Here is a 27,891-nt window from a genome sequence, read left to right on the forward strand (position 1 = left end):
TTTAAAAAGCAGTCAGAACTAATTTTTCCCATTACCAAAAAAACCCCAAACTCCAAAAAGATGAAACCACTTAGTAGCTGACACTTACTTTTGTTCACTGTCAGTGTCTGCCTGCATTCTCATATTGCTGGAATTTTTAAAGAAATTATTCCATAAATCTCAATAAAGTAATATTCTCTCTTAGATTTAATTTGGAAAATTGAATATACAATCTGTGGGAGAGAGGTCTGCAAAATACTTTCAACCATTTGTTTTTAATTTACAGCAGATACTTTTTAAAACCTTGATCTATCTTCACTGGCATTGAATTGCAGTCCCTACAGCTGAATTGCAACAACTTTAATTTATGCAATGATCATTATTTTTATGCTAACTGAATGCCTTGCAAAGAAATAAAAGAGGGAGTAAATCACCAAAAACTTTTCTATTTTGGATATCCCTAAAAATTCTGTGAATTTCTATCAGTGAGATTCTCAATCACTGTAACAGCCTAGAGACAACGTACCAGAAGTGCTAGTAGATGACCAGATCTGAGTGGCACTGTAGCGTGGAGAAGAGATTTTTTTATATATAAATCAAGATACATAAGAAAAATCCTTACTTAAACTTGAAGTATCTGTATCAGTTTTTGGAAGTCTGATCAGTTTTCATGCGGAACCACATTAGAAAGGAATTAGCTCCTCTCAGGACACAATTTCAAGCTCTTTCTTAAAGAAAACACATGCCTTTCCACTACAAATCGAATGCTTAATTGTGACAAATGAGAACAAAATAATATTGTACCTCATAGGAGCCTAGTTGAAGATGTGACTATGCACTTGTTCATGACTCTCCTTATCAAGTATCTGACATTGTTTAGGTGTGTTAATGTGTGCACTAAACACTGAACGCTTTAAACATCTAGGCAAATAAATAGAATTTCAAATTAGAAGAAAGGCAATGCAAAACATTGGCAGCTACCATTACTGCTATTTTCCACCTCCAGGGTATGATAGGACACTATTGTGCAGTGACTTTTTGAGGGGAAAGAGCAAGAAGTCAGTGGTCTCATCTAACAAGCATGTGTGTGTGTGTGCAAACAGGTCAGTAAGATCGAATAAAATTTAACAAGCCACCTATGACATTACTCAAATTTGCCCTTACAGTTACTTACTGTAACTGCCCTGACAAAAACAGGTTCCAGATACCGTATCAAAAGTCTGAAGCAACAGATAAATCCAAAAGCAGAGAATATTAGGGAACTGCACAGCAGAAACTAACTTCTGTGAGGTTTTACCCCCTCTGTTAGGTTGCCCCTCTTGAGACAAATCAAAACTATTCCACAGACAGTATCTGTGCTTCCCCAAAGGCCTGTGGGGCTGGGAAGGCCACAGATAAATGGGATCAAACTCTGTGTTTACAAATGCTTGGTAAAAAAATGTGCAATTAATTACTTAAGTTAAAAGCAATTTCAGTTCTTGAAGCAGAAGCATTCAAAACTATGGTTTTGCTGTAGTTTAATTTTGCCACTTGCAATGTTTTTCCCTTCTTGTAGATACATTCTCCTTACAAATTATATGAACCTTTCAATAATTTCACTTTTGAAACAGTATGTTGAATATGTATGTGGCAAAACTAAAAGATCAAAAGGAACATAGTTTAATACAATTCATTTAATCCTTTATTTTGTATAAAATTTGTATGCAATTTATCAAGTGTGTATAAATATTATAATATTTTACTGTCTGCATATATATTTGAGCTTCCAGGAGTACATATTCTAAGGAAAAAACAGTGGCAAATTACTAAGGGAAATTAATTAGCTACTTACTAAGTAGTAACTTTTGAAATAACTTTATGTGAATAGTCAAAAAAAAAGATCCCCAAAACAAAATGCATGAAAGAAACTAGTACTCTACTCTCGATCTGAGCACTGCTAAAATTAGCTTTTAATAAGGTCTGAGAATTCCTACCTGTGTTCAATAAAACAAAAATGTACCTTCAACAATCAGTGAGCAGTTTAGAAGGTGAAATGAAATATAACGAACTAGACTCCTTATTACTGACTTTGATTTCTTCGCTTTTCTTACGCGCTGTAATTCATCAAAACACCAGTTACAGATGTTTTCATAGAAAGTGAATATCTTACTTGTGTTTGATGTACTAGATATGCAGTGAAGGAGATGATTCTGAAAAAGAACAGCTTCAAAAATGAAACACTGGATTTCAGAACAGACTGCAGTGTGCCAGTTTGGTTAGAAATGTGAATTATCACTTAGCAGTAACCAGTGATAAAATGCAGAGGGTACTGCTCATACTATAGTGTCACTCTGTCTGGAGTGTGTAGAGAAGCTTCTGAGGCTGAAATGCCTAAAACTTACACTACTTCCATTATGTTTCCTTATTTTCTGTTTTAATTCTGCCCATTTGCAAAAAGGTAGAATAGTGTTTTCTTAATGCTGTCCTCAACCACACAATTCTTCATTTGACCAAAACCTAGTGGAATTAGGAGTGTTTAACTGATGAAAGGTCTGAGTCCATGCAACTCTGTGTTTCAGTTTTAGCAGTGTGAAACTTTATCATCTTAATTTTGATACTGAGCATACACTGTGTTGTTCTAATTGCATGGGCTTTTTGCAAAGAACTTTGTACTGAATTCAGCCAAGTTACAGGGTTTCCAAGATCATGGTCTTGGCTCAGGATAAATGGAGCCAATGAGCTAAACAAATTCCTGCTTTCTTGGTTCTTATAGTACTAGAAAAATGGAAAGAGCAGAATACTTCTACTGCTTTATACAAGTGAAAAAATCCTGGAAACTGCAAAAATATAAGTTAACTGTTTATGTCAGCAAGAACTATTTCAGAAATTATTTCTAGTGTTCTTTCAAAATGTGAACCACAAATTGTACTATTACTGAAGCAAACATTTCCCATTTGGCAAATTTAGACTCAAGAGTAGTCACTTTGGGATTTAAAAGAATAAAGAAATTTAGTCTAGTACAGACAAATACTAGTGTTCTCACAACATGTAATAGCAATAGCTGTCTTGCATTATGCTGAATAAGGATATGTGTCTATATTTGTTTCAGCTTCTGTTACTGAGAATGCTTTTCTAATGAGCTAGATTTTAAAACTGGGATTGAAATAAAGGAGTAATAAAAAAAAAAGAAAAAGAACTTCTAATCAAGAAAACAGTGTAAATACTTTCAAAGTCATGTTTATAAATTCAGAGAAGCAGTGGATCTAATTCAAAGACACACCATATTTTAATCTGCTTTTCAAAACTAGTATATAGTTCTTTACTACAGTTTGTTTACACTTGAATCTTAGCCTAACGACAACTGCTTATTTGAGATACATGACTGTACATTGTAAGGTGCTTTCATTTGTAAAATGTCACTGTTTCTATTTACTACAGGTCCCAAAATCATTAATTAACAGCTTGGTTTCAGGTTGGGTTTTTTTTTATAACGTAAGGAACCAACTGCTGTTTCGATGGGCTTAGGCGCTCAAGCCATGGGAGAGCCAGTAATTTGTATTTGCTGATTTTAAATAACTGTAGGATATTTAACCTGCAGGAATTCATGGCGCACAAACATGAATTTCAGCACACTCAAGAGTAAGACGTGTAACTGACCTCCCAAACATACAGTTTGATTCAGGCACATAGAAGGAATATTTGAATTTAAAAAGCTCCATGTGGTTTCACTGACAATTAAGCTCTTTAGACTTTAGGCACTCTTAAAAGTGCATTGAATAAACAGGTATTTCCTGGTAACTTTTTCATGTATGTCACAGGCACATATTTTTAAGCCCTCTCAGTATAACACTTGAATAGTGTGTAGTCACTAGAGGCAATCATTTGTTTCAAGATTTCTGGACTACTGAAAGGGAGAATCTAGTCTTGATACAGGTCTTGAGTGAAATTTATGAGTTGATTCAGGAAGTTAACGTGGTTGAGCCACTAAACAAAAGTGACCATAATATAATGAAGTTCAACATCCTCCCATGGGATCCTACCATGAGGTAATAATATTACAGTACTTTTCAAAAAAGGAAGATTTTTATATTGAGGAAGTTAGAAATAGCCTGAAGGGGTAAGTTAGGAAATTAAAATCCATGGAAGCAGCATGGAGGTTCTTTAAAAGTACCTTATTAGACTCAGAGAAAGTATGTAAAAACTGGAACAATTAGGAATCAAGAAGGTGAGAAATATAGCAAGGTACAAGGGAATGTTCAGGCCCCCAAAATTAATAATCCTATAATAAAATGGAAATCCAACTCAAGTGACACTAATAGAGCAGAATACAAATTCAGAACAGCAGAGTAACGGTTATATCCTGCCATTGTTTCACAGGCAAAGTAAGTAGGAGTTTCCCATAAACATTCATGGCAGGACAACATTCTGAGATTTGAGAGGAAATTTAAAAGACAAATAGGGAAAAATACAAAGAAAATTTTAATTCATTGTGATAAAAGATGTACTTCCTCAAGCTAGGTGATGGCCTTTGTCAGAGGCCAGTCAGCTAGACCAGTAGAGTATAAAAGGAAAAGATAACCGCTTGCTTTCTTTGCATAAGAGAGACTGGGAAAGACACGCCCTGTGGTTGGTGTTTAACATCTTCCATTTCTCCACCTGTAGGCTGAGAAAAAAAGATGATGGAAAGCACCAGCATAAATTACCCTAAAAATAAGTGCTCTGAAGGAACTGAAAATTGGAATAATTGAGAAAATGAAGTTGTACTATTTATTTTTACAAATTTTAACTATTATCTGTGAGCCTGCCTATAAAAGGGCTCTGAAGCTCATCTTGCAAATTACAGGCCACTTAGCAAAATCCTAGGTGAGAAAAATAGAGAATTGTAAAATTAGGTCAAAAAAGCATCTTGTGTAAGTGTTAATTTGCTGCCACAAACAGAATTCTGTCAAAGAATTAGTAGGATAATGGAGAAAAAATAGCTCTATACCAGTGACTCTGGTATACTGCTAGATTAGGAGGTAAAAGTTTAATAGATGAAATAAATAACTAGTATCTTGAAAATAAATTTAAAATCTGCAATCTAGTATCGCTTCCAGAATCAGCTGTTACTTGGAAGAGTTCGTGATAACTATTTGGCAGAATTTGCTGGCAATACAAAGTATTTGTATATTGGTAAGAAATTTAGAGAAATTTTCTAAATCTAGGCAATGAAATGGCACACTAAATTCCAAATAACATACCCCAGGAAGAATCTTTAAACACACCAAGAGCTCTCACCCTACTCTATTCTGTCCTGAAAAATACTTAAGAAGCATCAGTGACAACTCAGAGTAGCTATTCAACTATAAAGAAGCAGGTATTATGCAGTATCTAAAAGAGGGTTTGAAGGACTTTGGAGAACAAACACTGGCACTGTATAGCCCAGCAGCATCCTCAGAAGTTCACCCAGGTACAATTAGGTTAAATAGCGCTGAAAAGTGTTTTTGTTTGGCATCTAAAAATATATTTAATGCGGAAAAAATAAGATCTAGCAGAAATAGGTGAAGTACGAAATTTCAGAGAAGGCAATATTGCCTTTTCAGTCTCCTTTTTTCTTTGCTGAAAAAGTTTAATAAATTGAATTGTCACACATAAAAGGAATGACATTTGGGCAACATAATCACTTGTGTGTTACATGCTGCTGCTTTGATAGTTTTGATTCAACACCAGTTAATGAAAGATTTGCCTGTAGCATTCCTACTACTATAATTTATTATCCAATTGTTCACAAACATCACAGCAGCCATGTAGCTTTCCTGATGGGGAATTGGATCATATGTCAATAAAACTGGGTGCAGGCAGGTCCTAGCTCTGCTGGTGGTGTAGCCTGTACAGCTATTGCCTTTAATCTTGCCTTCAGATTCCTTATCCAGAAATATCCTAATGTTAATGTTTGTTTCTTTATTTTCTGTGTGAAGCAGAATGAGACATCTCAAAATTGTGTTTTATCTGAAACTCTGAATATGCTGCAGAGCTAGGTGACTTGGAACTTATTAGGTTGTCAGACTCACATGTAAAGTCTTCTTTATATCAGGGGTTGGATGCTACAGTAAGCGTTTCCAACAGTGACTAAGGGTTGTCAAGATACACTTCTGGAGTAGTTATAAAACTGCAAAATATTGGATAGAATATACAATAAGACAGATGAAAATCAGAGAAGCAGCTCCAAAGGCACACGTAAAGTCAATGGTGCCTGCTCATAACAGGCCTGCTGTGTTACTGTGTGTAATTAAGTATTGTTTGGTAAAAGAGACTCGTTGCTCTATATAAATGATTAGGCAAGTTATTCAGGGTATGAAAGTTACAGATTATAGTCCCTGCCATGAATCAAGTGCAGAATTCCCGTTTCGATTTTAAGGAAACTGGTATTTGGAAACCTTCTCAGGTCAAGAGGAGAAATTACAGTAAAAATAAAAAAGGCAGAAAAAGAAAATGAGAGAAAGTCCACAACAACAAAACAAATAGCTTGGTAGGTTAGACCTTTGTATGGGATGTGTGAACTGATTTTTTACTGATCTGGATTTTCCAGCAATAACTTCCATAGAAATGTTTTGCCAAAAATCTTAGGCTTGCATTACTGATGCACTTCTCAGTTTGTTGTGATGCCACTTGTTGAACAAGCTCTCAAAGCCTTCTCTTCTGGCTGAGCAAGCCCTGCTCTCTTGGGCTCTCCACACAGGGCAAATGCTCCAGCCCCCAACCACCCCTCACTGAACTCACTCTAGTGTATCACTATCATTCTGGGACTGAGGGGCCTGTAAAAACAGATGCAGTATTCTAGATGTAGCCCTGTGAGTGCAGAGTAAAGGGAGGATGATCACTTGCTTCATTGCCTGTGCTCTTGTTCATACAGCCCAGTATGGTGTTGGACTTCTCTGCTGCCAGAGCACGCTGCTGGCTCATGTTCAGATTGCTGTCTACCAAAGTCCCTTTCAGCAGAGCTGTCCCCAGCCAGTCAATCCCCTGCCTGTATTGTTGCAAATGTAGGAAGATTTTAAAAAGAAAAAGTGCAGTAATCTATGTCTGTAGTTCTGATTCATTCCTTTTTACTGCAGTTATCCAGCCAGAAGTTCTCCAACTCAATGAAGATCAAGTTTTCTCATTAAAACCTTAATCTAGAGAGCGCCTTCCCCGAGACAGCTTTCTTACCCTTCTCTCTGTCTTCACACCATAAACCCCATCCAGTTGCTTTAATCTCTGTATGGTACAGAGCTGCATACCAGGCTGGCTCCTCTCTCTCATAAGCATTTTTGAAATGTCTCAAAAAACAATATTCAGATGAGATTTGCCAGTGTACAGACCTGCACAGCACCTCAGAAATAACAGATGCTGTCACTCTTGAATTCATGGCAGCAAACTGCACAAGTGCATAGAAGGGTGTGAAGGATGCCTCACTGCTAACAGCATTTCCACTGAAGAGCATCTTTTAAGGGGCTGATTTTCAGAACTCTTAATCATGGCTGTAACCAGATACTTAGACTTGAATATTTATTATATACATAAGGCATTAAATACTTATTGTGATATATAGCTTGGGTTAGCATGTTATTTTTAAGTAAGCCATATAAAGTGCCTTCAATCCTGTCCATTCAGACTCCTATAAGGCAGACTCCAAAACTGCGAAATTGGCTTAAAAGCCGTGAGCTTTAAAAAGCCATTTGGAAACGAGACTGGAAATTCACTGCCTCCTTACTTTTTACCTTGATTTATGTTCTCAAACTTTTTCCTGCAATCATGAAGTCTAAAAATTTCAAATTAAAAAGCTGAAAACCTACTGCAATGTTTTATTCTACTAATTTCAGCTTTCAATACACCTCTTCTACTTTGCAAGGCTTGTAATATAATTGCAAACATTGGCTACGCAACATACTAAGATGTGTACACACAGCCATGTAGCTGAAAATTCCACAACATAATGAAATATTAGTTGTAATTAACAAGAGACTGGATTGCTAGGGTTCTGTGGCATGTCTTCAAATGTCTGAGTCCACATTCCTTCCATACAGTCAGCTCTGACGAAGTTTGTGAGTCCTTCATGCAGTGAGACTGTGGGAAGAGCCCATATGAGCAGAGAATAGGGGAACCTGCTGGTTTTCTGGAGAGCATCTGCTTTGTTTTAATATTCATATAAGAAAGGGCAATCTTTGTATTACACTTAGCTCATTTCATGTGTCCCTGGGAGATTTTCCTCTATCAGTTCCAAGAAGAATTGCAGGGAAACATTTGTGAGTTTATGAATTTGTAGAGGAAGTGAATTTACCACTTTTTAAATGTGTCTAAACAGTTATACTTGTATTCTTCAGATCTAACAAATTGTGTATAGCCTGTCACTTTTTTCAGTAGTTATTGTTCTTTTTCTCCTAAGGGGATATGGTTTTGTGGCTCAGCGAGGCTCTGCTAATTATTACATACCTCATATTTCTAGAGAAATTATGTTTATGTTAGCCATTTTTCTTTCAGGAAATATTCAATTCAGTACTTAAGTATAGATTGTAAATGGGTCCATTCCTTATTCCATTTTTTTAGGGGAGGGAAGGTAATAGAAAATGTTGGCATTTATCAAGGAATAATGAATCACTGTATCACAAGACTCTGACAACTTTAGTCATTTTTTCTACTTTGAGTAACTGTCACATCTAGCTATGTCCAATCAAATTCAGAAGTTACCATGTGTAAATAAAAAACACCATTTAAAACAGATGCCTAAGCCTTACAACAACAACAAAATCAGGAATAATGAGTAACAATTACTTAAATTTCAAGTTTATATTAAGTAATACAATGTATTATCAAAAAAGTTATCAGTGGTTTTAGGATTAAATTAGTCCAAATAATCTGTGTACTCCATATCCTTGAAATATTACTAGAAATTAAAAATATAATTCCACTTGATAATTTCATTAAAAATTAACCAGTACATATTTGCTTAGATCAAAAGTATGTTAAGATCAAAGATGCTGAGAGGCCAGTCATGCTGTGGAGCAGAACAGCACAGATGGTTTGGAGAAGGCAATGGGGATCATGTCTCCCCACCTTCTCTCCTGCTCTTTTACTCTTTCCTGGGAGTGGAGAAATGGCTCAGACATCATTGGCCTACATCTGGGAAAGGACAAGGTGGGCAAGAGACAGAAAAAACAAGACTGTGTATTCCGCAAGGGGAACAAGACTTGTTTCATGTTAAATACAACTTTCTCATCTTCTACCTATGTTACTATCATATGCTATTGCATAATATTGTGATAACATTGTGGTACTGACTTATCTCCTGTCACTAAGAGACAGCAATAATGAAATTAAATTGCCATTTAAAAATTGCAGAAAACTTCAGAATGAAAAGAACAAAGATGACAGGCAGTGGCTGGCCATTCTATATGCACAAATTATCACCTAATAGACAATAGTCTAATTAATGTAAATATAAGACTAAGATTTTAAAATGTGAATTAGTGCTTGTGGTCAGTTTGAGACTAGCTTTGAGGAAATACTGATTGCTCTTTCTGTGCTTCCTATACATTTTTTAGCTGTTCTAAGTTAAACCTTAAAAACAAGGAATAATTTTTAGAATTGCCCTTTAATGCTTAACATCTCAAAACAGAAGCAACAAGAACTGAGTCCATGGCTACTCTGAAACATTTTTTACAGTTTAAGTGATTCTAAGAAGCCTTTGCAGGTCAAACTACGATAAATGGGCATATGTGACAAGGAAGGAAGTACTGTTTCCTGAGTAAAACTGTTATTACGACGCTTATTTCATTTTCAAGAGAGCATCACTGACAATTCATGCTTCCTTTTTTTTTCATGTGAGCATTCCAACTGAGGACTGAAGCTTTGGTTCTTACAGATGATCATGTTTTGTCTGACTGCTACTGCTGTACTATTATTCCTCACCTGTTTAGGGTGGTTTTGTTCTATTCCGTTTTGTTTTCTTTCAAGCAAGTTACAAAGACAGCTTAACTTCAGAGAGATTTTCGTGATGGCATCCATTCCACGCAGAAGGTGTTCTCTCTGACAAATGGGAAACATCACTAAATTTAACCCAAAGTCTGAGCAATGGAAAGCTACATAGATGATGTCAGACATTACAAATATTATTTGTACTTGCTAGTTTACTTCAAGGGAAATTATGAGAATGACATCATAATGATGACTGACTAATTTTTATTAGTGTTTTCTCTCTGAAACTCTAGACTTAGAGTTACAAAGAAAAACAGCTTTTTAAATGCTGTACCTGTTATTCTTTTCTAACACTTTGTGATTTTCTTATTTGTAAAATATATTAATATTTAAAAATACCATAGGTGCTCTCAGCTCTTGTTCTAGGCATTTGACATGTCTATTAATTTTTGTTCAAAAGAAAAGAAAGAAAAAAAAGTATTATTTAATGCTCATAAAAGATAGGAAATGATCACATCTTCTTTTAAATTAATTGCTGCTTGGGTTGGCCTATGAACCTATAAACTCTGCTGGAATAGTTGTAGCCAAATTTCTTTACAGCAGTTTCATACTATGGGAATGAATTATGCTGATGAAGGGGTGATGACCAGCCTAGGAATTGTGATACATTTCTTCGGTCAGCAAAAGCAAATCACAGGGTACCACAACTTTAGAAACACCTAAAATCCACAGAACCAGTATAACTCTATTTTACAGCAAAAAACCCCACAGTAATCCAGGCAAGCGCAAGTACTTTTTGCAAAGGTCTGTTGGGTAATTTTGCTGAAGACCTCTTAGTAAGAAGTACTGTACTTTATCAGCTCCAGCTCTGAAGGGCCGCTCAGGTACTGTGTGTTGTCTTCAGAGCTGGAGAAAGCAGTAGCCAAGGAAACCAACAGCATCTCCCACAGCAAGGCAAGAAACATTTTTTAAGCCCAAAGAGGATCCATACAGGAATACCATGAGAGTCATCAAGGGTCTGGATACGATCACCGAAGGCAGTAGAGATTCTGTAACCAAAACCTGGTGGGTGACACAGCAATCCAAAGGTGAAAATCTTGTGGAGAATTTCCTTCCCTATTTTTAAGAATTTAGCACCACCAGACTGCATTCTTGGGTTCTTTACTGAGGACAAAATTAGGCCACAGTGCCAGGTAGAAACAAATTCCCATAACAATGTTAATATCTTTCTCCAAATGCTATTGTCCCATTGTTCCATTCAGCACTGTGTTTTGAGGGACCACTGATTGCTCTTTCTGTGTATACACTTTTTAGCGGTTCTAAGTTAAAACTTAAAAACAAGGAGTAACTTTTAGAAAAGTCCTTTAATGCTTAACATCTCAAAGCAGAAGCAACAAAAAATGAGTCCATGCCTATTCTGAAACATTTTTAAATCGTCATAAGGTGTGCTCAAAAGCAATACAATTATCAAAGTTTTTATGGTTGAGCATGTTCATAGGTGTTTCTTGTACTAGGATCTTTGTTTATCCATGAAGACCTGTTTTCATGAGAAATTAATATTTATGGTGTTAAAGTGCTTACACTCATTAGGATATTCAAATATTGTGCCTTAATGGAGCCTTGGTATTCATGCATTATTTTAATATGGGAAGTTCAGGGATGAATTTTAGCATTAATAATTAATGCCAGACAGCATTACAGCCAGCTCTGGCTGCTGGCATAAAATGATGCATTGGCGATATCAACTCCCATGTAAATATACATAAGTATATGGATTAACTGAGCAACAGCAAGGTTGTTACTCCTATGGCTGAGTTCAAGCCCTAGTGGTAAAGCAGCTCTAATGATTTGAGAAATTACTCCCTCTCTGTCTTCTTTTGTTATCCTCTTGCCTCAGCTAAGGCTGAATAACTGTGTAACTGCTGAACTTCATTTCAGTGCAAAGCAAATGAAGTTCAGCATAAAACTAAGAGGTGGTATCTTCATATAATGCTACAAATTTTTACTTCCAGAGAATCCAACAAGATCTTGGGTAAATGACATATATTTGAGTTCAGAGATATCTGGAAACAAGAGGTCTAGATAGTATCTTGTTTCCAGATAGTATCAATGGCATCATTCATCTCAACTCTTCAAAGAAAGTTAGTTCTGAGACTGATTTGCAGAGCTCTTCTGAAGAGAGTTACACCACCATGTAATGGGCCTATGCGACAAAGAATGCTCTCCCCTAATCAACTCCATTTGCAAATGATTTTCAAGATAAAAATGAACAAATGATAGATAATGAACAGCTAGTCATTACATCACACATACCACATCAATTAATAGATTTATTAAACTTCTTTTATATATTACTTATATTAGAGCATTCTATTTTATCAAGAATTCAAAGGCATTAGACTTTAATTTGTGTTTTAGTATACTATACCTTTAAATAGTTGACATATAAGTTATATAAATAGAAACACTATAAATCTCTTAAAAAATGTACCATAAATTTTTATGTATGACCTTTAAGTAACAGCAGTCTGTTGCATAACTCTGCAGGGGAAGTCACATGGTGGAAACCTCATATTTCCTTAAATTTATGGTTGTTTCTTGGTGGTCTAAAAGACTTGCTTTTTAAAAAAAAAAAAAAAAAATCCCTTTCAAAGTCGTAATCTTAGTAAATTGTTTAATGATTGGTCTAATGCAGGTCAGTGTAAGTTCTTATTTAGATTTATAATAGGAAATATATAATGTCAGATACCAATGAAGTCCGGCTAATAAAGTCAAGGATACCAGTGTTATGTTTCATTATAATGATGTGAAGATAATGCCTTTAGCTGCATAACCACCACATTAGCTACAGACCATAAAAAAATCTTTATGAAATCTCAGGGTCATATTCATTAAGAGAGAAGTCTCCATTCTTTCCAGTCATTTCCCCTACCCCCCCAATCAGAAGCATTTTTGATTGATAAATTCCCTCATCACCATTGTGTTAGATCTCATTAACTGACTCCAAAAGTCATGTGAACTCTGAAGTGGCGAGAACCAGCTGCTTCATGGAGTCCTGTTCTGCAGTAGAAAAAAAAAATAAAAATCAGTGGATTTTGGGCAGGTGCCTAAATACGTGCTGAATTAGGGCCTTATGAAACAAAATTCTACAATAAGGTAATTATCATTGCCATTACTTAGAGGAAATTTTACTCTTTCCTACTCCAAAGGAGTTTGGTTTATACTCAGAACAGTGTTATCAGCATCAACAGAAAAAGTCCGCTTCAAGTTAAAACATGCAAGTGAATATAAGTTGCACGAACAAGAAGAAATTATTAGTGGTTTTCCACCTCCACCAAAATCCTCAGGATCCAAAACAGGAATTTACAACGCTTGGCAGAATAAAAATTAAACCCCACTCAGAAATGTCAATATTTAAAATACGTAGTACAACCATAATTTACTGAGTTCTTTAAAAAACACCGGCACATACATGAAATGCACATTTTTCAAACCCCTTTTTCCCCAACATTACGACTGAACGTTGTAGGCATAGCAATATTAACTTACTTTATACTATAAAATAAATTCATCAAGGTAGTTCAAACACCATTTATTTAAACCTTTAGATACGCAAATCAAGCATGTGTGCACTGTTTATATCTTCTCATGTTCCACTTTTGGGACTACAAAAAAGAATTAAATTTGATGAGAATTTAAAGTCCAAAGACAAGGAAATCCGCATTCACATAAATGCTGGATGCATGTGCATGTTTATATGTCTGTGTAGTGAGTACATGCATAACACATAAGTGTATAAACAACTTGGAACATTTCAGCCTTTCACAGTCGTAAATTCTCACCTGAAAGGCAGCTGTGTGTGTTCCACAGTAGATGCAAATGAAAGCTGTGCTTTTTGTGTACAGCCTAGCACAATTCCATAATGAAGCTGAAACAGGTACTAATGATTGATTTTCAAAGATCAAGGAATGGATTTACCATCAAATCATATATTCATGGTCTATTAGCTAGCAAGCACAGAACTCAATGCGGACAATCTGCTCAAACTTGCAAGTTGCAATGGGCTCTGCAATGGGCTGCTGTTCATACCTCTAGCCTGTCTGCTTCTTCAGATAGCCCATGTCAACCTGAATGTAATCCATCAATCAAAGATATGCAGTGGTGTGCCATCACTGCATTAATAATATTTGATTCAATAGACTTTGATAAAAAAATCTCAGGTGCTATGCAGATTCAATGCGTACTAAAAAAGAATGGAAAATAAAAGAATCAAAATGATCACTTTAATTTTCCATCTTTTTTTTGCATTGTGCCTTCCAGGTAAGTACTAAAACAATTAATACATGTTGAATAAATGTCTCCAGCAGTGTTTAGCAGTGATAAAAATAATCTGTCCAGGTATGCCAAAAATCTGCAGAAAAACAAATGAAGACCAAGATACAATAACAGAGAGTTTATTGTCATTGTATGAGCATGGCTCAGTTAAGGAACAGTTAATTTGTATGAGTGTCTTTGAACATGGAAAAGGGTTAATCCAGGATCTTGACAGACATGAAAGACCAGCAAACCTTTTATCTTCTCAGTAATTTTCTTCAAAAAGAGCATTTAGAGCTTGAACATAGAGAAGTACTAAACTACATAGATAGTACTAAAAGCTCATCTTGAGAAGTCAAATGTGCACCAAAAAGTGAACCTCGAACTTTTTCCTGTCCATGCAAGGCATTCATTAGCCTCACGAATAACAGGAAAATCAGTACTGCTGGGGCTTTCACAAGTAGATGAGGGTGTCAAGGGAGAGGCAAAAATCCATCCCGCAGGCAGCGAGTCTCAGGAACCTCAGAATGCTGGCAATGGCTTCATTAGAAACCAGAGAGCCTTCCTATGCCAAGAACAGACACTAAAATCTCAGACAGTTAATGCAAGAACAGGATAGAGAGGAGTGAGAATATTCTGAGATTTTGAAAACATACTCTCACCAAGTGTGGACGGAGAGGTTCTCAGGAAGGGCCAAATGAAATATTCCATTTCAGTGTTGACATTCTTTTAACTAAAATTAATTCCTAAACTGAAAACAGCTCAGTGAAATAATCAAAATTCCAAGTTTTACAAATACTGGAAATGGATGTTTCAACAATTTCAAAACTATTTTACTTTTTCCCAAAAATACAACATGGGTCCCAAGCAAACCTCCCAGAGAATGCGGTGGCTTAGACAAATCATCATTTTCAAGTACTGTCTTTATTCAGAAAGCTCCTGGCTATTTATACTGAAGAAGTTTTTCATACTGATTTACTGGTTGTCTTAGGACAAATGAATTCTGGAGTTCTAAGTCTGCATCAGCTATTGACGCACACATATTCCTCTAATTATTCCATATGCATGCAATGCCTCACCCTATTTCATTTTTATAACTGTGCATGCTTAACACATTCCTTCTTTGCAATGTCCAAAACTATCTTTGCATTCTCAACAAGAAACATATTTCTCATTCACACATCTTGGGCCAAACCCAGATGGTATTAGTTTCCTACAAGGGTATTTCCTGTATGTCTGAATTGTCAACACGGCTGTGGATTGCCATCATTCTCCTCTTATATACAGATTCTAGTCATGAAGAGCAAACCGTATATCCTCCACCACCCTGGTTTTTCCACTTGGCACATTTCATAAAAATATTCATGTCTCTCTTCAAATTATTAATATTTTTTCACTATTTCAGTTGGGAGGTAAAAACGAGATCTATACGAGTGATCTACAAAAATGCTTGATTATTTTAGCTTCCTCTGGTGTTTGCAAAGTGTCTCATGGAAAAAAATGTATTCCTCTGGATCTATTTACCCCTTGTTTTCAGGTAGCTGGCAACTTACGTATATTTTCAAAGACTTACTGAAAGAACTCAAATTATTTGGTTACTTGAGTCCGTATTTGAAATCGAAGCTGTTGCTTACCTGCAGCAGTGCAGGTAAACTGCACACCAGCCTTTCTGCCCTCAGGCTACACAGCTCAAGGTTGATGGAACTGGTAAAGTATCAGTGAGAAAAAACTTTGGGCAGTATCAGAGAATTCAAACACTTTTCCCAGCTCCCATTCAGTGCTTTTTCAGAAATGTGAGGCTGCAGTGCTTAAATGTATTTCTGACCCAGGTACAAACATAACAGACATGCACAGATTTTGTGGAAAAAAAATGCCAATATAGCATTTTCTGTTGTTTTTTCTCGCTAGCTTTGTATCAAGGCTCCTACAAGTACAATCCTTATATTTCAAGCAGTTTGATTTGACAACAAATATGCTTCCAGTGCTCATGCTGAGATGTGGAAGCTTAAAACTCAGTAGTTGGACCTCTAAATCGATTTTCTGTTTGTGTCCGTAAGACAAGACTCTACTTTTTGGAGCAACTGAATGGAGAAAGAACATAGGAAGAAACAATTTCAATACTGGAGTAAATTGACATAGTTGTCTAGCCTTCATCGAGTAGACCTGTTGTATGTCTACTGGTAAAATGTTGAAGAATACTTACAGAGCTTCTAAGAACACAGATTCTGACTTTGCCCATTATTACATTTAGCATAATCATCTACTGAAAAATCCAGCCCCATATGCAACCAGCATTTGCTTTAAAGATATGACACATCATTATCAAAACTATGCTGAATGTTTATGCTAAATATAGGCTGAAATATGCCTCTCCATGCATCCAGATTTTAGAGTCTGAAAGTTCTTCAGATATTAGGGAACAGAATAGCATTTAGTTTATCTTTAGTAGAATTTGCACACACATTCTTTGGCAACTGAAAAATGGTGACATGGTCCCATCTTTCTGTGCCTGCAGGCAAGCCTCACACTCTACATGATGGCTCTGCCTTCAGGAGAGAATCCCAGACAAGGTGATAGGTGGAATATAAGCATCAATAACAGTTAACCTTTCATGTCTTGTGTTTTTGTGTCACATGAACTTCTATCCTTCAAATTGTCTCCTACTCCCCTAACAAAAACTATTCACATAATATGATTTTCCTGTTTCTTAAAGTAAGAAGACAATTTGAAATATCTTGCAGAAAAAACTTTAGAACCTTTGCTAAGTACTTTCAGAGCTTTCAGAGTACTTTTTAATGACTAAAGCTAGAAATCTGATAAAGAAATAACCTTTCTTGGAGTGCCTTTATGTTTTACAGTGAAGATTAGCATCATTTTGATAAGCCACTCTTAAAACAGTGACAGAGGTAGGCTCATAAAGCCCACAGTTTAATGTAGGCTATGTTGCAGATATGACTGATTACCCATTAGCATATAAACAGTAGTAAAAACATGAGGACCAACCTAAGAGGAAATCCGTAGCGTTTTTCCTTCAAGCTGGTTAAGGTTTGCTGCTTTCTCCCCCCACCCCATAGTATTTAAATACATAGTTCATGTGAATGTTAACATTCCCCTCGCAACCAGAAAACGCAAGTATCTGCTTTAATAGACAGCAGTTCAGTAGTGAGAGCCAAAGGAGAAAGGCAGAATTGTTTGTAAGACAGAGTAATGTCATCAGGGCATCTTTCCATTTCCATCTCTCTTTTTTGAGACTAGTTATTTTTTAATGCCTACAATTAGACAGATCAACATTTCTGGTTTTAATTTAATGCAAAGAGTATGATAATTACTGCTATTCTGTTCTGAATTATATCCCTAAATTTCCATATAAAGTGGTCACGGTAAAACAGCATGAATTTGTTTTTGATTATTGGAGTACAGAATTTGTTGTAGGTTGGTTCATTTTACATAAGCACTGTCAAATTTGGTATGTGTCGCCATACATCCTCTTTTTTTTCCCTCTCTCACCACAAAAAAAAAACCATCTTACAGCTCATTCTAAAGAGCTGTAGACTCTTTTGTGGACATGTATGAAAAGTCTTAATTTAGCAGCCCAGGAAGATCTTTGCACCATAGTAAGATTTTTATTTTTCCATAGCATATTTTTGTCTTTAGCAATGGCAAAAGCAGCAGTGACTGGCTGAAAAGTTATGCCATAGAAAAGCAACTTAAATATGGCATTACAGTTCGTGAACTCTTTTGACAACTCTGCCATTAGATCTGTATTTTGACCAAAAAAGAAAGAAATTAAGAAACTTGCTACTGAAAAATCAAGATAAGTTTTATATACATAGTTAAGGAATGAGAGCATGAGAAAAACAGAGTAGATGTCTGAGAGGACCATGGTCAAGTTAGAACATTGGTAGAACAGTAAATCACTAGGAAGATTAATATGTGGGGTTTGTGTGTTTATGGAAAAATAATGCTAGATAGCATTAAAATAGAGTCTAAGTTTTAAAAAAAAATCATTCTTTATTGAAAGAGGAGAAGTCATGGTTTTAGTGAACGGAAAAGGTATTTTTAGGCTTTTGTCATCATGTCATGTATTTCTGAATGTTAATATAATGTACTCTGTTTTCTTTGGGGCATTATCTGACCAATTTTATTGGGCTGCCCACTGAAAGAGAGTTGTAAAATTTGCCTTTATCACAGAAGTGGCATGGAAAGGTGAGTAAAGCTTAAAAGCAACAGAAAGGAGAATCAAAAATACAAGGGTCATCAGGTCTATTCTTCCTATTAATGAAAGGTTTCCACGGTCAGTAAATTTCCTAACACTTACTGCATTCTCATTCACTTGAAGGAAGCTTTCATGCTTTCCTAGAAGGCAAAATTCTACAACACAATAGACCTCAAACCAACGCAGCTGAAAAGCTGTCAGGGGAAGGTAGTCTATAGCGGAAGAATGCTGAAGAGGAAAAGTATAGGAGAGCAGATAAATAAATAAATACATACATACTTACATACCAGAAAGTGGAGGCATGCCAGGGAAATAAGAAGGAGCATGCTTATTTTTTACCTTCCCTTAGTGGCCTCCGCTGGTGAACCACTCACTGAATTGCTGGTGGAATGTAAAGCTTCCTTGAAAATAAATCCAGCTGGGGACAGAGGTGGAATCACCACCTGTGTTCCCAGAGGATAAATGCTGCTTAGAGCTCAAGAGGCCTCTGTGGTGCAGGAAAGTGTGTAATTCACACCTTCTTGAGCCGGTTTTACTGAATGCAATAATCATCTGGTCTTTATTTGAATCTCCCTCTTCCGGGACTGATTTCCACTGTCTTCTGTTATTCCAATTCTCCTGAAGTAGTGCAGTACATAAAGTTTCTCAGTCCAGATGCAGACCTCACATGGGCTCATGGCCACCTCCTTGCAAGCACACTCGCAGTCATATGTCACACTGCCCAAAACCTCTCAATTATTGGCTGGCTCTTGGCAGTCTCAGGGCTTTTAGCTGCTTTTAGCCAATAATTGGGAGAGTTGTGAAAGCAGGATTCATGTCTTACTAGGAGAGTGTGATGGAGGCAAGCTGTGGGTTTATGTTGGGTTGGTATCTGCATTTATAAGTTTCATATACTTTCTTTAGGAGGACGGGAAGAAAGAATTGTATTATCAGGGGATGAGGATTGTCATTTGGATTAAACTAAAGACTTGCCCAGCAGAACAGCAAAATCTGGAGCTGAGGAATTAAAAAATAAGTACAGAGGACTAGGACTAGAAGTGAAAGGTCCTGCATTTAGTGACTGGTATCTTCAAAGGACTATGAAGGTAAGGAAAAGAAAACACTTATCAACGGCATGTCAAAATTTGTCTTTGCTGCAACAGTAGTAAGAAGAAAGAAAGAATTAGGCTTTAAGTTCCAGTGCTGTCCTTAGATCTCAAAGCATTTTTGTTTCTATTCAAATTATGACTGTTTCTGAGTTCTTTTGCTGGAAAACTATGCTGCATAAGAAATATGTGTGTATGATTCCTGTGAATAGGTGCTCTGACTTTTCCCCAAGTGCAGAGAAGCCCCATTCAAAATCCATGCAGAACTGGTCTTATGAGTTCTTACTACCCTTTTGTTACCACCTTCTTGCTACCTTTTGATAGGTCTGACTTTCGGACCCACTGAGCACTAAAGGAATGGGACATCATTACCTTATTGTGAGTTCAGTTCAGAAAAAAAAAAATAAGAGCATTTAAATATCACTGCAAACATCAGAACAGACAACTGGTGATGGGTGCTCTTTGTCCATCAATGGTTTTCAGCCAAATGCTGCCCTGCACATAACAACAAAACCCACCTCTAACTTAAGTAGGATTTGTGCTTAAATTCCAAGAGTATGGCCCTCAGATATTTTTCCTGTCTAAATTTAACTATAAAGCATTCCTGTATCTAAACTTATTTTTAAATCAAGTATTAAAATGGTGTATTTGTTAAAATATTGTAAGTAAAAAATATTGAAAATGTAAAAAAAACCACCCCTCTTTAGATAACTGCAAAGCCCATTATAAATGAAGAAAAAAAAATGAAGTTTTGCAGCACACAGGAAAAAGGAAATGCTTTGGAGATATGGTCTCGTATGTATAATATGCTGAGCCATGACATCAGGGCAGTTATTTTTCCCTAAGGTAAATGTCTTATGTTACAAATTCTTCCCTTTACAGAGGCCTCAGGCCCCACAGATGTTCAGATAACAAAGCACTTGAGTTCTCAACACCCAAGAGGTCTCTAGGAGCTCTATTTCTATACTATGCTTACAGCCCAATCAATTTCTGGTTTTCTTTCTGTATTTGTTATCCTCTTTTACCTGTCAGAAGCATCTCCCTCTTGTGTTTCTCAAAACAGTTGCTGCAGCTTTAAAAGCTGAGGTGTGCCCTTGCAGCAGACCTTTTGCTCGCTTCTGCTTCTGCTGTAGTCAAGTTTCTATCCTGTGCTGGGGCCAAATTTCCAAAACATGTCCATTAAGCAATCAGTTCCCGCTGAGAAAAATACCTGACATTGATCTTCAGCCTGACAGTAAGATACGATAAAGGAAGGTTCAAATAAGCACAGATTCTTTTGGGATCTCCTAATCAGAAATCCTTTTCTGAAGAGTTCATATGGTACTGCCTGATAAGAGATTTTAGATGTTTCATGACCTCTTCCCCCATGTTTTTCACAAATAAAATTCCTTAAGATCAAATACATGGTAATGCATATTAGTTACGGTATTTATTACATAGGAAATAAACTGAATTAAGGGGGATCATAACTACCTCAACAAGTTACCCAGCATTTGCTCTGTAATAATAGATGAAAACAAATTATACAAAGACATTACATTAGAGGTAATATTTTAAGTCACAAATGACCACTGAGTATACATATTTTAAGCACAGCCTCTTTTAATAAGGCTGCTACTAATTTCCAACATGAGAGTGGGATTGTCCAGATGAAAAAGCTGTTAAGTATAAATACGACTCTTTTATATAGGCGAGTGAATTGCAAAATCAATTTTAAAGGAAAACTCAGAATCTGCTACCTATATTGTTTACTATTAAGCCACAGAGTAATGGAAATAAATGGTCATGTCTGGTTTTGCTTACTAAATTTAATCATAGAATCATAGAATAGTTAGGGTTGGAAAGGACCTCAAGATCATCTAGTTCCAACCCCTCTGCCATGAGCAGGGACATCTCACACTAAACCATACCACCCTTGAACACTGGCCTTGAACACTTGCCAGGGATGGAGCATTCACAACCTCCCTGGGCAACCCATTCCAGTGCCTCACCATCCTAACAGGAAAGAATTTAATTGTTATTAAAGTTACGTAATTAAGGGTCATGCTTACAATATAACCTATTTTTAATGAAATAGTTAACAATACCAGTTAATGCATTCCCATGTATTTCTCTGTACTTACTGTAGGAAGTAATACATATATTGACATAATAAAATGGCAGCATATCTTAAAAATAACTGCAGCATATGTTTCTGTATTATAGAAAATGTATCATACCTTGATAATATAATACTTGTATATATATCAGAAAACTCAGACATCAGAGATATACCAGAGTGCATTTGGAAACATGTAGCTAGAAAGTAAGCCCACTTCTAAGGAAGGCTTATGTGAAAATAGCACCTTTCTATAAAAATCCACTATTCACTTGCAACAGTTATTCTTCTTGATGTTAGTCAAAATACAAAAGGGATCATGTTGTGCAGTTATTTCACATTTTCATAGGTGTAAATATATTATGACAGAAATTACAATACAAAAAGAAATGTTAAAAATATACTTAATTTGAAAACACATACTGGTGTAATGTACTTTCAGAACTGACATAAGGTACCTAACCAACCATTTAAAAGTAAAGTAACACTCTAAGTTTAATGCATGCAATTAATCTTTACCTGGCTTTATACTTAAGATATAATTCTGATCAAATTATTTTCATGCTTGTGGCCCTAAACTAGACCAAACTTTTTTAATGGAATGATTTTCACAGAACTCCATAGCTGAAGCTTATAATCTGGCCCAAGGAAAAGCAGTTTTGAAAAAAGTGTAAAACTTGCAATTACTATGAGTAGAAGATAAGAGTGTTCACCTAAGGAGCTGCATAGGCAGACATAGGAAGTGTGAGCTTCCAGGTTTAGTTACGACAGAGACCTCATATTGGTCCGAGACCAGAGAATATTTAGATTATTAATTATCATTTCCACCAACCATCCCAATGGAATGCAAAGATTTGTCTCATTCTTCTTGCTCATCTTTATTCAACTGACAAGCGTTAATGGTCATTCCATTAAATAGTGCAGAATACAAGCTACTACATCATCTGTAGGCTGTTGGTGCTGGTCTCATCTTCAAGCACAACTTAAGAAGAAAAGGATGTAAAGGATGTCAATAAATTATTAAGCTGCCAAGAAAAAGATGCAGATATGTGACTCATAGTATCTACAAGACAATACTATAAAGCCTGGGATGCTGGTTTCACAGTAGACATCAAAAGTCTGTTGATTAACAAAAAAGAAAGTGAGGGTCATTCTATATGGAAAATGGGAAATTTTCAGATTAGGCACATAATTATTCAGTTTGACAGTACCAAAATTAATGTTTGTAAGGGATTTTGTTGGATAGCTCTCAATTTACCCCACACCATATGAGACAACAGTACAGAAAACTATATACTTTCTGGCACCATAGAGATAATTTCAAAGGCTATGGAAGTTATGGCAGTGATCTAGTTGGAAACAAGAGGTTTGCCAGTTAGTGATAAAGCTGAAAGTACACATGAATTATTTTCCAAAACAAGAAAAAATAACTACGGAAAAATTCAGCTGGATTTCCAGTTGACTGTAAGCCAGTTAATGGCTTGATGCTGCACTGTTTTCAATACATTAGAGGGGTATTTCCAAAGTTTTTATTAAATGCATGAGTAAACAGACTTTTTAGAACACAGTGTGTCTGGCTTACTTTGAAAAACAGAAAGCAGCCTGACTATTCAGGAAGCAATAGATACATTCCACAAACAAAGAAAGTAATATATTGCAGTCTAATGGAATCATGCAAGACAGCAATTAGTGGAAATAATGGCCTGATCCTATGAATACAACTTGCCATACTTACTACCTTGCAGGTCCTGTGTTTCATTCGTCAAATTCTTGCTTCATGTGTACTTCATTAAAAGTTCTTAATTTAATTTTCACCTGTTTATGCTTTCAACAACTTCACTTTCACACTGAGACTGCTCCCATGACATCAAGTGCTAAATAAAATCTTCAGCTTAGTAACAGAAAGATCTTTTCTCACTAATGCTTTCAATAACTCACCTTGAATGGCAGGCCTAGTGTGATTCATAGACATTCCTGGGACCTTAAATGAGTTGAACTCATCTCTCAGGAGAAGCAATAGGACTGTCTTTGTCTGGGCACAACAGATAGAATCATTCATCAGGAATCTTTGTAATATGCCTTACTTTTCCCAAAGCAACTAATCTGCCTCCCTTTGCCTCAGACTTTATCAGAGCAACTTGGTCAAAACTCTTAGAAACTCATACAATAATATCTACAATCAGTTCAGACTCAGCTGCAGAATTATTTTTGGCTCATAAAGGAGAAAGAGCTAGATTACCAGTCCCTTCATCCATGATGACTGCAACTGATTTGGCAGCTCAAACTAGACTTTCAAAACTAACCTCTCTGATAACCTCCTGGAACTAAATTTTTCTAGCAAACAGACTGGCAAATTTTGGCTGCCTCTAAATGAGCAGGATCCAGATTTCATTGTACAAATACCTTTGTATGGAAATCTCTTGACCTATTTACATCTCCATTTCTGACTCAGGTTTCTGTTTGGTGATTGTGATTAAAAAGGAAATATGGCAATCGTGTTGTATTAAGATAAATTAAACTGTGCACTTTCCCAAGTAGGCCTTTTGTGGGATGTCTTTCAACAGGAAGACGGGCCCATCCATCACTTGGAATTGCAAATACATTTTAAAAGCTTCATTCTCTCTTATAATTTAAAATTTCATAAATGGTTATCATGGGTGTGGTTAGAGTTGCAAAATGCTGTCTCCTTATGTGTGCAGAGCTGAAGCACTTGAATCTACAAGAGTCGCTAGTTCTGAAAGACTGGCAAACCCTGAGTTAAACTCCAAAACGACTATCAGCTTGCAAATAATCACATATATAAATTTAATTTGAATTGCTAACTATGTACTCTGTTTATTTCTGTGCCTCAGCTTCTCTCCCCTGTGTTACCTCAAGAGCATCAAATGAATCAAAGTTTTATTCTTCATTTATACAAATACAATTTTAGGCATAGTAATATTACATACATTTTTAGATGCCAAAGAGAAAATTGCCTTCTATTTCAGTACATGGGGTATTTGCATTGTCACAGTACATTACATGGATTTGATGCTTAACATATAACTGTACTAATCTTTGTGGCAAACATAATAACAAAAGAAAGTTGTTTGGAGATTTTTCTATTTTTGTTTTAAAAAATAACAAAAACCTTTCCATTGAAGGACCACATGTAAAACTTTGGTTTCTCTGCACAGAGACCAAGGCTGCTTATTACCTACAGTACACTAGCTATGATGAACAGACCACCATAGTTGTGACAACTGATGTTGCTGCCTCCAGGGTAAAACAAAGGTTTACATATTACACAAGCAATTTAACTGTTTTCTAAACATATTGCCAAGACAGTGGGAGTTGGCAGCCAGCACTGTGTTTTAGGTTTTGGATACTTGGATTAGAAGTGACTGCTGATTATAGACCTTTTTATTTGTCTTCTGCGAATTACAAGCAACCTAGTAACCCAGCAAAGAATCCTTTGCAGCACTTAAACTTGTCTTCATGGCTTCCCAAAGATTACATACACAAATCACTCCACAAAAGTGGTGTAAGAGACTTGTGCATAGATAACTACATAAGACAATTGTCTTGTTCTAACTCTTAAAGACTTCCCCAAAGTGAAATGTTTTATAATCCTTTTTGTGCAGTAGTCAGGAAAGAAATGAAAGAGTTTGGGCAAAGATTATCCACAAGAAAGAAACTTTTTTTTTTTTTGGGTTCCAGCTGAAACACAATAAAGAACATAATTAACTTCACAATTCTTTGTGTTTTTCATTTGACTGCAGGGAGGAGATGAAAGAGGACTGTTAAGCCTTGCATTCCATCCCAATTACAAGAAAAATGGAAAGCTGTATGTGTCTTATACCACCAACCAAGAACGGTGGGCTATTGGACCTCATGACCACATCCTTAGGGTCGTAGAATACACAGTATCCAGGTATCACTAGAAGTCTAAAATTCAGTAGTTTCGTGTTTCTTAGCAACCTTTTCATTTTAGTTTTTGCCATTGTTAAAATAAATTATCAGATTTACAATGTGTATATACTTGCACACTCGCAGAAAAATTATTGCTGCTTTTATTTCAAACAGTAGCTTTGGAATGCCAGTATGTACACAAGTTTATTCTTTTTAAGATTGTGTTGTTGTTGTTGTTATTCTGTCATTTTTAAATTACAGTTATTCCTACTTACTGTGTATAGGCAGCAAAATATTTTTCTGTGAATGCTGGAAAAATGAAAATTCTCAGAAATAACTGTTTGACATTTTTTCACCAAGTTACAACATCCACATCTTAAAGTATAATTTGAATGACTTGAGCTTATTTTTAGGAAGAACAGTGATAGTAAACCATGATAACTTTGATAATCTTTCTATTGCAGGAAAAATCCACACCAAGTTGATATGAGAACAGCAAGAGTGTTTTTAGAAGTAGCAGAACTACATCGAAAACACCTAGGAGGACAGCTTCTGTTTGGCCCAGATGGTTTCCTATACATTTTTCTTGGAGATGGCATGATCACTCTAGATGATATGGAAGAGATGGATGGCTTAAGGTACAAAAACTACCAATGGACTGACTTCTATATTGTCTTTAGGTTTTACACACTATTTGCGGTCAGAATCAAAAGTGATCAGCAGTTGTCAAGGCAAATCCTACTCCATTTTCCTTTAGTACATAATCATACTATTTTCAGTGCCTGAGTTTAGTAAACTGCTGATTTTCATAACAGTCTTACTGCTTAAATACATTTCCCTGTAGTTGTGTGCTATCAACCCATCTAATTGCATCTATAGTGTTTAGATTCAATTGCATTTAAGCACAGATTAGACTTCTTTTTTCCAAATTATTATTCTATGAACAAGAAACCTTTATTGAGAAAACATTCTAAAAACGTGCCTACAGACATACCAGTCAATAACAATATACCACTCACAAAAATGGCTAGAAAACATATGAAGAAATCCTACTTTGGTTCTACCTATACAATTTGCTCAACCTGCTTTTTCCCTCTGTTTCATTGTCCTCTGTTAGAGTTGCAAAATTTACCTTAATTTAGAGAAAGTGCAGTACTGGGCCTTTACAGACTTAAAAGGAGTTGCTATGCTCAAAGGCCTTTTTGGCTCAGCAGAATACCAGGAACTCTGGCCCTTTGCAGTGAGAATGTACTTAAAACCAAGACCAGAGAGCAATTCTGATACTTGACTTTCAATTAGTGTAAAGCAAGGGTAGACTGAAACATATTCATGATGAAGAAAGAGAACAAAATCAATTTACGTACATCTTTTGATGCTTGTAAACAGAGTTTTGACACTCTTCTTCAATATTTCTGTCCTTTTCCCTTCATTACAATCATGAATGTAAGGCAAAACGTATTGACTCTGTCCTGTTTCATGTAACAGTAAATACCAACATCTCCATTTAACCAGTACCATTACTTTCTTGTTGTTTGTTGGGGCTTTTTTTTTTTTTGGTGTTTTGTCTGTTTGGTTGGGTTTTTTTTTAATTCATGTATAATTAATCTTTGGATTGTACTGTGACTACAAATCATTGAATTTAAGAGTAGTATTCAAAGTGTTAGCAAAAAGCATTATGTACTTTTAGAGTTACTATGCCCACAATCTCTCCAGAGGATAAACAATGTAGAAGAGTTAACAGCCTTATATTTGAAGCCATAAAACAACAATAATGTATGGAAATTTGCTTTTGTTATCAACATTGCTTCCCAACAGCATAGTCAGAGGCATTCTAGTATGCACTTAACAGTGCAACATACTGGCCACACTGAATCTTTGACAGGCTCTGCTACTACCCTTTGGACTTGCATGTACCATAGAACCAACCTATATGTGATTATTCAGCAAAGTGAGTGGTTTGGATTACACCTATTAGTAAAATACTTTTTAAAAAAACAATTATTTTATCCTCCAACTTTCTCAGTGATTTTACAGGTTCTGTATTGCGCCTTGATGTAAACACTGACCTGTGCAATGTCCCTTACTCCATACCACGGAGCAACCCACATTTTAATAGCACAAACCAACCTCCTGAGATTTTTGCACATGGACTTCACAATCCAGGCCGGTAAGTAAGTCACAGTTAAACTGAATTACTCTGGAGCAGATGCTGTTTTCAACCAGGAATCTTTTATAGAGTGGGTAACAAAATTTTAATACTAAATACTCTCATGAACTTTTTAAAACTTCCACTTGTTCACCTTCACACATACATCACAGTCAGAAACAAATGTACATTGGGAAAGGAGAAGGAGAGGAGTGTGCACAACTATTACAAGTCAAGACTGAAGAGACAG

The 27,891-nt window shown here is 36.0% G+C and overlaps 1 protein-coding gene across 2 annotated transcripts in view; it reads left to right on the top strand.

Annotated features, from left to right (window-relative positions):
* Window positions 1–27,891, top strand: part of HHIP (hedgehog interacting protein) — a 72,382-nt gene that overhangs the window by 26,358 nt on the left and 18,133 nt on the right. For both annotated transcript variants that reach the window (XM_065687976.1, XM_065687966.1), the window contains exons 5-7: window positions 25,366–25,517; window positions 25,960–26,133; window positions 27,519–27,662. In XM_065687976.1, coding sequence (XP_065544048.1) covers window positions 25,366–25,517; window positions 25,960–26,133; window positions 27,519–27,662 — 470 coding nt within the window. The remainder of the gene's footprint in view (window positions 1–25,365; window positions 25,518–25,959; window positions 26,134–27,518; window positions 27,663–27,891) is intronic.

Source organism: Lathamus discolor, chromosome 1 (genome assembly GCF_037157495.1).
Source record: "Lathamus discolor isolate bLatDis1 chromosome 1, bLatDis1.hap1, whole genome shotgun sequence".
In the NCBI taxonomy this organism is placed as follows: Eukaryota; Metazoa; Chordata; class Aves; order Psittaciformes; family Psittacidae; genus Lathamus; species Lathamus discolor.